This window comes from Mirounga angustirostris, unplaced genomic scaffold (genome assembly GCF_029215605.1).
Source record: "Mirounga angustirostris isolate CCGP_5_RB_7025 unplaced genomic scaffold, mMirAng1.0.hap1 SCAF_12, whole genome shotgun sequence".
NCBI classification, from domain to species: domain Eukaryota; kingdom Metazoa; phylum Chordata; class Mammalia; order Carnivora; family Phocidae; genus Mirounga; species Mirounga angustirostris.
Window position 1 is genome coordinate 104,669,679 of NW_026991720.1, and position 11,338 is coordinate 104,681,016.

Genomic DNA, 11,338 nt, shown 5'->3' on the forward strand with positions numbered 1-11,338 from the left:
GAGCGAACGGCCCCGCGGGCGCGGAGAAATCCAGAGCCCTCGACGCGCATCAGGTAGTCCCACTCGGAAATGTCCCACGGCCTTCCCGACCCGTGGACTCAAATTTTGCGAAGCTCCGCAAAGTACATTCGGTGAGGTGCGGAGCACGCCGGCCTCCGGGACACCCGCTCGCTCTCCACGGGGGCGACCTCGCCCGGGCCCGCAGGGAGAAAGGCGGCGGCGTCGGGCTGGCCAGGGGCGGCCGAGGCGCCCGGGTGGCCAGAGGCGCCGGGGACGGCGGGGAGGCGGGGCTGCCGAGGCCCCGGGCCGGCGTGGTGGCGAAGGGACCGCAGTGCGCGCGGGGAGCAGGTGCCTGGGCGCCCGCGCGCTGCGCGCCCCCGCCCCCAGCCCGGCGGCCCCGGGTGCGGCGGGAGCCCGAGCCTCGTGGGCGCCGGCCCGCCCCCTCCCCCCAGCCCGCGCGCCGTTCCGGGGCGTGTCCTCGGCCACCCGGCTTCTATATAGCGGCCAGCGCGCTCGGGCCGCCCAGATGCGAAAACGGCGGCGCCGCGCTCGGCACTGCTAGCTGCCTCCCCCACGCCCGCAGCCTCGCGCCGCGCGCTTCCGCCCGATCCCTGCGCGCCCCGGCTGACCGAGCAGCGGGCCCCCGCGGCGGGCGCCATGCAGCGGGCGCGCCCCGCGCTCTGGGCCGCGGCGCTGACCGCGCTGGCGCTACTCCGCGGGCCGCCGGCCGCACGGGCCGGCGCGGGCTCGGCGGGCGCGGGCCCCGTGGTGCGTTGCGAGCCGTGCGACGCGCGCGCTCTGGCGCAGTGCGCGCCGCCGCCCGCCGCGTCCGCGTGCCCCGAGCTGGTGAGAGAGCCGGGCTGCGGCTGCTGCCTGACGTGCGCGCTGCGCGAGGGCCAGCCGTGCGGCGTCTACACCGAGCGCTGCGGCGCCGGCCTCCGCTGCCAGCCGCCGCCCGCCGAGCCGCGCCCGCTGCAGGCGCTGCTGGACGGCCGCGGGCTCTGCGCCAACGCCAGCGCCAGCGCCGCCGGCCGCCTGCGCGCCTACCTGCTGCCAGCGTCGTCCGCGCCAGGTGAGCCGCCGGCGCCGTCGGCCCCGGGCGGGGGCTGGGGCGGCGCCGCTGCGGGGCCCCCTGCCCTCCGCGCGCCCGGCGCTGCGGGCGCGGAAGCCGGGGCCCCGCGAGCGAGCGCGCCCGCCCGCGGCGCGGTCTGCAGCCGGCCGTGCACGCGCTGCGTTCGCCGCGCGCGGAGCGCTTGCAAATTGCTAAGCGCTTTCGGCACAACTGGGTCGGAGGTTTCCCGGGCAGGGAGGGGGAGGATGCGAGGTTTGTCATGACCGATCCCTTGCCGACGAGCATCTCCCCGCGCTCGGTGCGGGCGCAGCGCGGCAGCCAACGTGGGCGTGGACCGCGCGGCCCACCTCGGGAACGCGGCTTCCGTGTCCCACAAACTGGGAGCGAGCGTGTTTATGCCAAGGATGCGGGGGGAGCTGGAGGACCAGGGAGGCGGGCGGGGCGCATTTGGACTGGAGAAGGTGGGCGGGCACCTTTGTAGGAGATGGTGCTTGTCTTTAAAAGTGCCAACATTTGCGCAGACTTATGGCACGTCTGGGCGTGCGCCAGAAACAGTAAGGGGGGAACCGGGTATTGGCATCTTTTGCGTTTGGGCAACCTGACGTCCAGAACGCAGCGCCTCCCCAAAGTCCCCCAGAGGCAGGGAGGAACGTGGGGGCTGAACCCGGTTTGCCACGTCCTGCCTCGTCCCCCTGGGGCGCCCCATCCGCCCCGGTGCCTGGATGGCCCCAGACCAACGCCAGGTGCGGGGGCTTCAGGGACTGTGGACTCAAAAGATTTCAGTGATGGTGAAGGGGAGTGGAATAAGCCTCAGGACTGTTTGGCCCTTAATCCGAAGTGGAAGGGATGGGGTCCGGTTCCTGGGAGCCCCGAGAGGACAGAGGCTCGCCCACTGCCCGTCGCCAGGCTCGGTGAAGGACATCACGCTGTTCCGAGAAAGCAGTGTAAATGGAGTCTGCAGTTGTTGCTCTAAATTCTCCAGCAGGCTCAGCCAGCCTCCCTGGGTTCTGTGAGTGGAGCTCCTGCAGAGCTGGAGGCCGCGAGAATTCTGCGCTCGCCTCCAAGGCACCAGGCTGGACAGAGCTAGTGGGCAGGCTCCCACCCTGGACTGGCAGGAGGGCAGTCCCCTTGTAATTTCGGGTTCTGCACATTTCCACTCCCGGGTGAGGCTCTGTCTTTGCTAGGCAGGGCTGGCTCTGTGGATCCCAGAGAAACAAACACCATTCCAGGATTGGTGAGAAGGCAAAATTCCAGTTGCCTAAAACGTGTGCCGCTGTATCATAGTGGATTTAAAATCGCTAGGTGCATTTGTCTCTCAGGGCAACTCTGGTGTTTGCTGTGTGCCCTTTATTCTTCTAGCGTGTTTTCTGGGTATTCGAAAAGTGACCTGAGAAGCTCTTACAGATGCTGCCGATTTCAGTGACCCGGTACTGGGTACGTTATGATTACTATCGTAGTAGTTCCGCAGCATGGGTTGATGTGTTTAACTAAAACGCGGTTAACAGGCCTAGGATTTTATGAGACTTCTAAAACCCGTGGGGGTGGGGAGGTACATTTAAATGGAAGTCAAAAGTTAAGATTATCTGTTGCTTGAATGCAGAGGTTTGGTGTTCCTGCTGAAGTCCGCAGGCATTAGAAAGATAACCTGGGAGGTTGAAGAAATTACTCAGTTCTTGGAAAAGAAATGCAAATATGTTTATTTACATACCCTTAGCATCTCCTTTGTCCCCAGCACTTCCCTGAAAAGGAAGGAAAAAACCCTAAGGTTAAAGGACATTGAAACCAAAATCTGCCAATTAAGAACCGACTGTCTCTGGCGCTGGGCTGATCTGTGCTTCCCCAGACGCCAAACTCCTTGGGAGCTCAGCCACCCCTCCACCTCCAGGGACTCTCTCTTCCCAGGGGAGGAAGTGGAGTCCCCAAGGAGGAGAGGGTGTCCCCCAACCCCTGGTGAGTGCACCTGCCCTGGGCGCGTCCTGCAGAGATTCTGTCCTTCAGCCAGCCTGGGGAGCGTCCTCCACGAGACATTTGCCCCTGTCCCCTAGAGCCGGAGGTCTGAGCCAGCTTCCCTGTGGGCTGCCACCGTGCATGAGGGGCGGAGCCCCTGGAGGGCGCTCGGCACCCCCAGGCATGGTAGATTCAGGACCAGATGGTGAGCCAAGCCCCTCCCAGGACGGAGGCGGGCTGCTCGTTGAATGGAGCGATCGTGTGACCCACAGGGGGTCCTCGGCAGCTCTTCCCCCGTAGCCACCCCCACTGTTCATCCTGGAAAAGGAACCCCGAGAGCGTGCTGGCTCCGTATCAGCCCTGCATGTAGTCCGTGCACGTGAAGCCCCAGTGACAGCTGCGGACATCCAACACCAGTGTCAGGGCCTCGGTTCTCTTCATTTTAGCGTGTTGGTCACAGAACGGTGTCTGGGGGTGGCGGGGGGTCCCTGAGGGAGTGAGTGCTCCAGCATGCACAGGGTCTGTGCACCTCCTCGGGGCGTTCCAGCCCATGTGTGGACAGTGAGTTTGAGATGTGACAGCGGGACCCGTCACACACCACCCAATGCCCAGAGCCAGGGGACCTGCAGCCAGGCTTCAAAGGGGAGTGAGCTTTCCCTGGGGCCAGTCGGCCTGGTGGCACAGGACAGCGGGGGAGTCCGAGTCCCTGCGGGGCTTGTGGACCCCCACCCAGGTGGCTGTCCCCACCTGGCGCCTCTGACTCAGCAGGGCCGGCGGGTGGGGCAGAGAGGGTATACGGTCGCCCAGTCCTGGGAGGCTGCGCTTGGGGTGGCCTTTGGGGTCTGAATCCTGGGCACTGTCCCTGCTCAGGCGTGCCCCCTGCCGGCGGAGGGTGACAGATGCTGCCGGCTCGGCGGTGAGAACCCTTCCCTGGCCCCCCCCACCACCACCACCACCACCACCGCTCAGAAAGCACACATCAGATTCCTTTCTAGAAAGCGGGCTTCCGGTAGAGTGACAGCCGTCCTCTGCTAGTACCGTGGAACAGAACTTTATCCAGGTGTTCTGGAGTTGCTGGATGACATTTCCACCTAGCTGGGACTTGGTCGCTGTGGTAGTATTTTGAAAAGACCGTTGCTAAGTGCGGATGGCCATCACACCTGTATGCTCCTTGCACTTTTCAAGGAAACAGCAGTGAGTCGGAGGAAGACCACAGTGCCGGGAGCATGCAGGGCCAGGCCCTCCCCAGCACACACCGGGTGCCCGATGCCAAGCTCCAGCCCCTGCACACCAAGATGGACGTCATCAAGAAAGGGCACGCCAAGGACAGCCAGCGCTACAAGGTGGACTACGAGTCCCAGAGCACGGACACCCAGAACTTCTCCTCCGAGTCCAAGCGGGAGACGGAATACGTGAGCCTTCTCCTCCCGGTGGGCGGTGGGCTGAGTGTGGAGGGACCCTTCCCACTGTGGGATCCCACGGGGGTCAAGGTGGAATGACGTGGGTAGGAGCACCTCGGGGCTGGCGGTGTTCTGTTCACCTGCTCTCCGAGTCCCCTGGCCTGTGGCCTCTCCCTCCCCCCCAGTCCCGGGCCTCGCTCTGGGGACCTCACGGGAGAGGGGAGCCATGGTTGGGGAGTCGTGGGGATCGCATGGCAGGTCCCTCCACGGGTGCGTGGGGTTCTCTGAGGCCGTGCGCGCTCCCGAGTGACCCGTGGCTCGCCCCACAGGGCCCCTGCCGCCGGGAGGTGGAGGACACGCTGAACCGACTCAAGTTCTTGGACATGCTTAGCCCCAGGGGCATCCACATCCCCAACTGTGACAGGAAGGGCTTCTACAAGAAGAAGCAGGTGAGTGGCATCCTCCCCAGCCTCCCTCCCCCGCTCCCTCCGTCCACACCTCCCCTCTGGTCCGCAGAGCCGGGCACCGCTGCCTCGGGGCCCTGGGTTAACTGAAGGGACACGGGGTGACGTTGTGAATAACCATCACAGGGACATGAGGTCGTGGGCCAAAAAGCCTCCCTGGGATCCCCTGTTGGTCCCCCTCCGGCCCATCCTTCCCAGGAGTCCTGGCACGATGGAGGCCAGGCTGAGGAGTCCTGGCACGATGGAGGCCAGGCTGAGTGCATCTCCGGAGATGAACTGTTCCGCGACCGCAGCATCGCAGGCGGCTCTGCACTGGGACAGTTCCCACCATGGTGGCTGCAGAATGAGCAGGGCCATGGGCCTCCTGGTCTCTGTCGCAGCTGTTTGCCACCAGCCATTAGGCAGCAGCTTACCTGCCGCCTGCGTATTCCCATCAGTCCCTTGCTCAGCAAAGCCGCGCTGAGAGCCCATCTGTGCGCCTCGGCGAGCGCTCTCGGGTGCCTCCCCCGGCAGGTGGGACGTTCTCATCCCCGAGGGGCACAGAACTGCCCCGGCCGCTTCTCCGGAGAGCCGCCTCCCCCTGGGCGTGAGAGCCTGCTGTGCCCTTGGCCCTGGGCGCCTGGCCCGCCCTCAGGGTTCACCTGTGTCCTGTGCTCTCCCGCAGTGCCGCCCCTCCAAGGGCAGGAAGCGGGGCTTCTGCTGGTGCGTGGACAAGTATGGGCAGCCTCTTCCCGGCTTCGACGCCCGGGGGAAAGGCGACATTCACTGCTACAGCATGGACAGCAAGTAGACGCTGCTCGCCACGTAAGCCGGGGGGCCTGGGCTCGGGGGCCGCGGCGGTGCGTCTCGGGAAGCGGGGACAGACCCCGCAGGAGGGTGCAGGGCCCCCCCGACCCACCTGCAGCAGCCCAGGGAACAGGGCCTGTGGTCAGGTTGTCTCAGAGGTGCTTGGAGACCCTTGGAAGATCTTGGACTTGGACTTGTGCACGTTCACACACACGCATACGGCGAAGTCCAACGCCCAGCCTTCCCCACACCGCTGCTGTGGCTTATCTTCACAGGCAGGCTGTTCTAACCCTCGAGGACTTGTGAAAGGAACACGCTTCTCCCTCACAAGTGTGGCTGGTTTTTCTCTGTAAAATGTTCCGGATATTTTGATAGTCTGTGATTGATACCATTGTAATAAAGTTTATTTTCACCTAACACAAATACGAGATTTTAAATGAGATTTATGACTTCGAAGACTGCGGTCGTGCTTGACACTCCTTTGTCTTTTAATAAACGGGAGAGCCATTGGAGAAAACAGAATAAATGTGTTTCGTCTCCGCAAGACAAATTTAAGTAAACAGAAGAGATTTTCATTTTTTTTTAAAGATTTTATCTATGTATTTGACAGAGAGCACACGTGGGGGTGGGGGAGAGGGAGAAGCAGGCTCCCCGCTGAGCAGGGAGCCCAGTGCAGGGCTCGACCCCAGGACCCCGGGATCACGACCTGAGCCGAAGGCAGATGCTTAACTGACGGAGTCACCCAGGTGCCCCAAAATTTTCATTCTTAGTTACAAGTTTTGTTTCCCCACAAATCGGAAGGAAATTCAAGGTTCTGGGTGAGACTCGGGGTCGGTGGCCTCTGCCTGAGTCTCCCCTCTGGCAGGTGCTCCTTGGTGACAGTGTAGGGGGAGCCCCCCACCCACCCGCAGCCGGGGGTCTCGCCCCCAGTGTCTCCCGGCGGGAGTTGAGCCTTCCAAGGTCGGGGAGTTATTTCAATACATTTCTTTTTCTGTTTGTTTTAGTTAATGTGGAGCTCAGAAACGCCTAATTTTGCACAAAAGACTGCCAAGGACACGATCAGCATCTGGCTACAGCCTCAGTTTATCTTTCTTTTTGTGGTGAATTGATTTTTCTTTTAGCCAAAGTTTAGAAGGAGCTGTTCGCAGCGCCTAGGGTTCTTGTAGATGGTGAACCGGAGCGTCTTCCACTTCGCAGGAGTCGATGAGACGCGGCCGGGTTTTTCTTGCTTCCTCCAAACATACGCGTACCCTGCAGCATCGCGCGGCCGGCCCTCCCGCGTCCCGGAGCGCGCCCACGCAGCCCACCCTCCACTTCCAGACCCCGCGAGTGTCGCTTCTGTAGAGTGCACGCCTCGTCCCCACTCGGTAAATGAGCACAGGCCTCGGCGAGGACGGGGAGCCCCGCAGCCTGGTGTCTGGACGTCCCGGTGCACCTGCCGGGGGCGGGGCTTACAGCCAGGAGGCCCCGCCCCGCTGATCCTGGGGATCTTCAGGTGGGCGCCCTGGGGAACAGCAGAGAGAATAAGTGGAGTCTTACATGTAAAAAATAAAAAAAGACCAAGAATGTTCCCGGGAAGTCTGGGAACCTGTGAAGACAGGTGTTTCTGACCCGCCCCCACCCCTTCCCACCCACCCCCCCACCCCCCCCCCCGGCCTGGCCTCTGCCATTGACTCCGCCCTTTTCAGAGGCCACGGAATTAGAGTAGGATTTTTCAATGACTGCAGACAATAGCATTTTTCCATTTAGCAATTCAAGAACGACTTTAGTTTTGAAGATAAACTTCTTAAAGGCAAAAATGTTTATTTTTCTGTCTCTCCCTTGTCCTCCTTGGCATGAGATAAAAAGAGTAAAAATAGTTGTTATCACCCAGCAAAGAGGGATGGCTTGTCAGGGACACTGGGGCCATCCAGAGAATCCCGTGCCCACTGCACTTGGACCCCCACCCCCACTTCTCTTTCTAAGTCACACATATATGCAGAGAAAGTATGTTCTTCATGAGGTGTTACCCTCCTATACGTCCTAGTCCAGATACGCTAGGACCTGTGCTAGAGAAGAGAAACACGGCCTCCACCGAGGGAGGGCGCTGGGGCCGGGCCCGGCTGCTTTCCCGGAGGCCGGGCCTCAGGGTAGGTGAGCAGGAACACCCCAGGGTGGATGCGCACAGCACACAGCCCTCCCTGAGAGCACGAAGGGGGGTCTCGAGACGTTCTGCCTACCTGTGAGCTTTCCTTTATTTTTTTTAATTAAGTTTTTTGGGGGAAAAAAAGGTATTTTTGAAAAGTTTGTCTTGCAATGTATTTATAAATAGTAAATAAAGTTTTTACCATAAGGAAACCCCTGTCCCCGTATTAGTGACTGGCTCTGGGTTTTGCGTCTCGTTACTAGGGAAATAATCCAGGAGAGAGTAAGATGTTCTGAGCACAGCTGAAGCCCTCCGTAGACAAATGCATTTGCCTGTCCCACCCCCGGGGATAGTAGCCCAGCAGGACCCCCGGGAGGCCTCTGCTGGTGCCCACGGAGGCACTGGGCCACACCTGCTGGGGACCTGCGGTTCTAGGAGGCGGATGTGGGCTCATTCCCGCTGCAGGAGTGCGCAGCAGATGAGCAGGTACCCCTCCGTGGCTGTCTGGCCTTTACTGCATTTAGGGGGTGCCCACCGGGGACCTATCTTGTCACCACTCAGCGTTCAGGGCCAAGCAGGGCAGGCATGGAGCACACACTGGACGGCCTCCCCTGTGGCCCTCTCTTTCGCCCCTCTGCTTGGAGGGCAGTGGACGAGGCCGGAGGAGAGGTAGACCCGGAGGGTGCTGGGTGGGCTCCCACCTTGGTGGCCCTGGCATAATTATGCGGACGCCTTCAGGCACGGATGGCGAGCCTCCTGTCACAGAATGGCCTGTCCAGAGCCGTAACTGACCCTTTAAAGAAGCACCTGAGATGGGTCCACCCTGCAGAGCTGTATCGAGCTCTGTAGCTAGCGTGAAGTTCCGTAGGTCTTCGCAGAACACACGAGGAAGAGCATGGGAGAGGAGGAGCGTGGCACAGACGGTCCACCATCCACCGGCCACCCACCGGCGGGTGGGGGCTGAGCGTGCCAAGCGCTGACCGGGAGGAGGGAGGGAGCCGGGGAGGAGAGCAGGCCCACGGGGGCAGCAGGTGCCGGGGGGCATGGGGTGCTTGGGGTGCACGAGTCCGGCAGGTGTCTGGGCCTCCAGGACCTGAGCGCCACAGGGCCTTTAAAGCCCCTGCAGGTGAGAGCCACGTGTGATGCCAACTCTCTAGGCCCCTGGGCCGGCCTTGCTGGGAGCGCGGCATCCTGTGCCCTCCTGAAGCCCCACTCGACTTTGACCCCTTTCCCACTCCCTGCCCTCCTGTCATGTCTGACAAACACGTGAAGCTGCACACTTCTGCTCTCCTCCCCACCAGCCCCTGGGAGTCCCTCCAGCCCCCACACCACGTGTCCCCAGCTGCCATCCCCCAAATACACAGAAATGAGCATGCTAGGGCGTGTGTGTCACTGGGCCCGGGGGACACAGCCGCTCCAGCGGCTCTCCGGGGTCCCCCGGGGTCCGACCAGCCAGCCACACGCGAAAGCGTGACCGTCACCGGTGTTGAGGAGGGTGTCATGGAAGGGGCTTCTCCGCCATGGCAAGCTGTCCAGAGAGGCTCGCCTCATTCGGCCGGACGCCTGGGACCCAGCACTCCTCCCAGACATGCGCCTGAAGGAGGTGCTGGAGGCCTGCACGTGGCACCGGGACGTTTTCAACTGAAACACGTTCCTTGGAAAGGAGTGTGACGTCACCCACCTGTTATTGCTGCCAGCGATACGGAAAAATGCTCAGTGTGGGTGAACACGAGAGCAGATGCTGTCTGCCCCTGGGGAGCCGGAAGCCTGAGGCTATTTTAAGGGGGGTGCCCCAAGTCACCGTGTTGGGCAGGAGTCAGCCAGGCCAGTGATGCTCCAGCGGGCACCCCCAGGAAAGGGGCCGCTCTCCCTCTGCCCCCGCCAGTGCCCCTCCATGGCTCGGGAACTGTCAGCACCCGCCCCACCTGCTACAGGTGTCCCGAAGGAGTGAAGGCAAGGCAGGGCAGCGATGGGTCACAAGCGCAGGGGGTCCCTTCCACACGGGGAGGTGGCAGCTCTCCCGAGCCAGGCAGGTGTGAGTGACCCACTGCAGACTCCCGGTGCCGGACGCTTTCCCTCGGCCCCATCCTCCTGCACCTTAGCCGTGAGCTTCGGGTGGGGACACAGAACCACACGGCAGGGGTCGCTGATGCCCTAGGCAACGAGGGTTCACAAGCTGCAAGACCTCTGAGCAGCACAATTGTATCAGAAGGTAAACAAAGAAGTAGACCGGGGCGCCTGGGTGGCTCAGTCATTAAGCGTCTGCCTTTGGCTCGGGTCATGATCTCCAGGTCCCGGGATCGAGCCCTGCATCGGGCTCCCTGCTCAGCGGGAGTCTGCTTCTCCCTCTCCCTCTGCCTCTCCCCACTGCTCCTACTCACTCTCTCTCTCTCTGTATCTCTCTGTCTCAAATGATTAAATTAAAAAAAATCTATTAAAAAAACAAAAAAAGAAGTAGACCATTTCCACTGGAAACAAAATCATAACAGTCCCTCCAGCACAGGTGTGAAGAGCGGAGGGAAGGTATCATATCACCACGTAGAACAGGAAACATAAAGAAGAACCAAATGGCAAGGGTGGCATGAAGTTTCTAATGGTTGAAACAAAGACCAAATATGTGGGATAAAGAGCCAGAGGCTGACTTAGTGAAGATCAAGTTGACCACCTGTCCTACAAGGAAGCAGGAAACACAGAAACTGCAAAATAAAAGGAACAATTGAGAGGAATGGAGGCTGGAAGCAGGGAGGTTGCGTCCAGACCACAGAAGTCCTGGCGAATATTTAAAGAAATAAGAGATACATTTCTCATTGTAAGAAAAAAAAAAGAGAGAAAGACTTTAGGTTGATGGGCTCCACCGAATGTACAAGGGGATACAGTTTAAAAACACTGATGGGGGCGCCTGGGTGGCTCAGTCGGTTAAGCGTCTGGCTCTTGATTTCAGCTCAGGTCATGATCTCAGGGTCGTGGGATCGAGCCCAGCATTCGGCTGCTCCACGCTCAGCAGGGCGTCTGCTTGAGAGTCTCTCTCTGCCCCTCCCCCTGCTCTCTCTAAAATAAATAAATAAAATCTTTAAAAGGAAAAGAAATAAAAACACTGATGGATACATTATGGTGAATTTGTAAAATATCAAAGCTTCGAGAGAGAAAGAGCCAGTCCCAGATACAGAAACAAGTGTGTGACCACGACTCTGGATGCAGGAAGGACAAAGGAATGACTCGAGAAATAGTCTCAGGCACTGAGGACACCCCCCCGGGAGGCGTGCCACCCCAGAGAAGCACACTGACAGCATTTTGGAGGAAGACCTCCTGTGGGAGAGTACGGATCCTGGATGTTGAAGGTAGAAGGTGGAGGGGGGTGAACGCAAACAACAAACGGAAATGCTATAAACGGATTCCACGGTCAGCACCGTGAAATCAGTGACTCCCCAGTGGCGCCAGCACTGTCCCCTGCCCCCCTCGCCCAGGACAGTGGGCAGTGTCCACAGAGGTATCTGGCCCCACACCTGGAGGGTGCCCTGGCGTCCAGCAGGTGGACGCCACGGAT

The 11,338-nt window shown here is 60.7% G+C and overlaps 1 protein-coding gene across 2 annotated transcripts; it reads left to right on the forward strand.

The window, feature by feature from the left end:
- Positions 1–537: 537 nt before the first annotated feature.
- IGFBP3 (insulin like growth factor binding protein 3) lies at positions 538–8,006 on the forward strand. Of its 2 annotated transcripts, none has more exons than XM_045864976.3 (5): positions 538–1,072; positions 4,205–4,431; positions 4,749–4,868; positions 5,548–5,687; positions 6,674–8,006. In XM_045864976.3, the coding sequence occupies exons 1-4, from the start codon at positions 658–660 to the stop codon at positions 5,671–5,673; spliced, it is 888 nt and encodes a 295-aa protein (XP_045720932.1). In that variant the 5' UTR covers positions 538–657; the 3' UTR covers positions 5,674–5,687; positions 6,674–8,006. The 2 variants fall into 2 exon arrangements, with proteins under 2 accessions (XP_045720932.1, XP_045720933.1); XM_045864977.3 differs by lacking the exon at positions 6,674–8,006 and adding an exon at positions 5,945–6,092.
- Positions 8,007–11,338: the final 3,332 nt, after the last annotated feature.

What these genes read in the sequence shown, in the direction of transcription:
- IGFBP3 (XM_045864976.3), top strand. Translation starts at nt 658, where the DNA reads ATGCAGCGGGCGCGCCCCGCGCTCTGGGCCGCGGCGCTGACCGCGCTG. An exon ending in GCCAGCGTCGTCCGCGCCAG is followed by an intron (nt 1,073 to 4,204) that starts GTGAGCCGCCGG and finishes GCACTTTTCAAG; the next exon opens with GAAACAGCAGTGAGTCGGAG. An exon ending in CCAAGCGGGAGACGGAATAC is followed by an intron (nt 4,432 to 4,748) that starts GTGAGCCTTCTC and finishes CTCGCCCCACAG; the next exon opens with GGCCCCTGCCGCCGGGAGGT.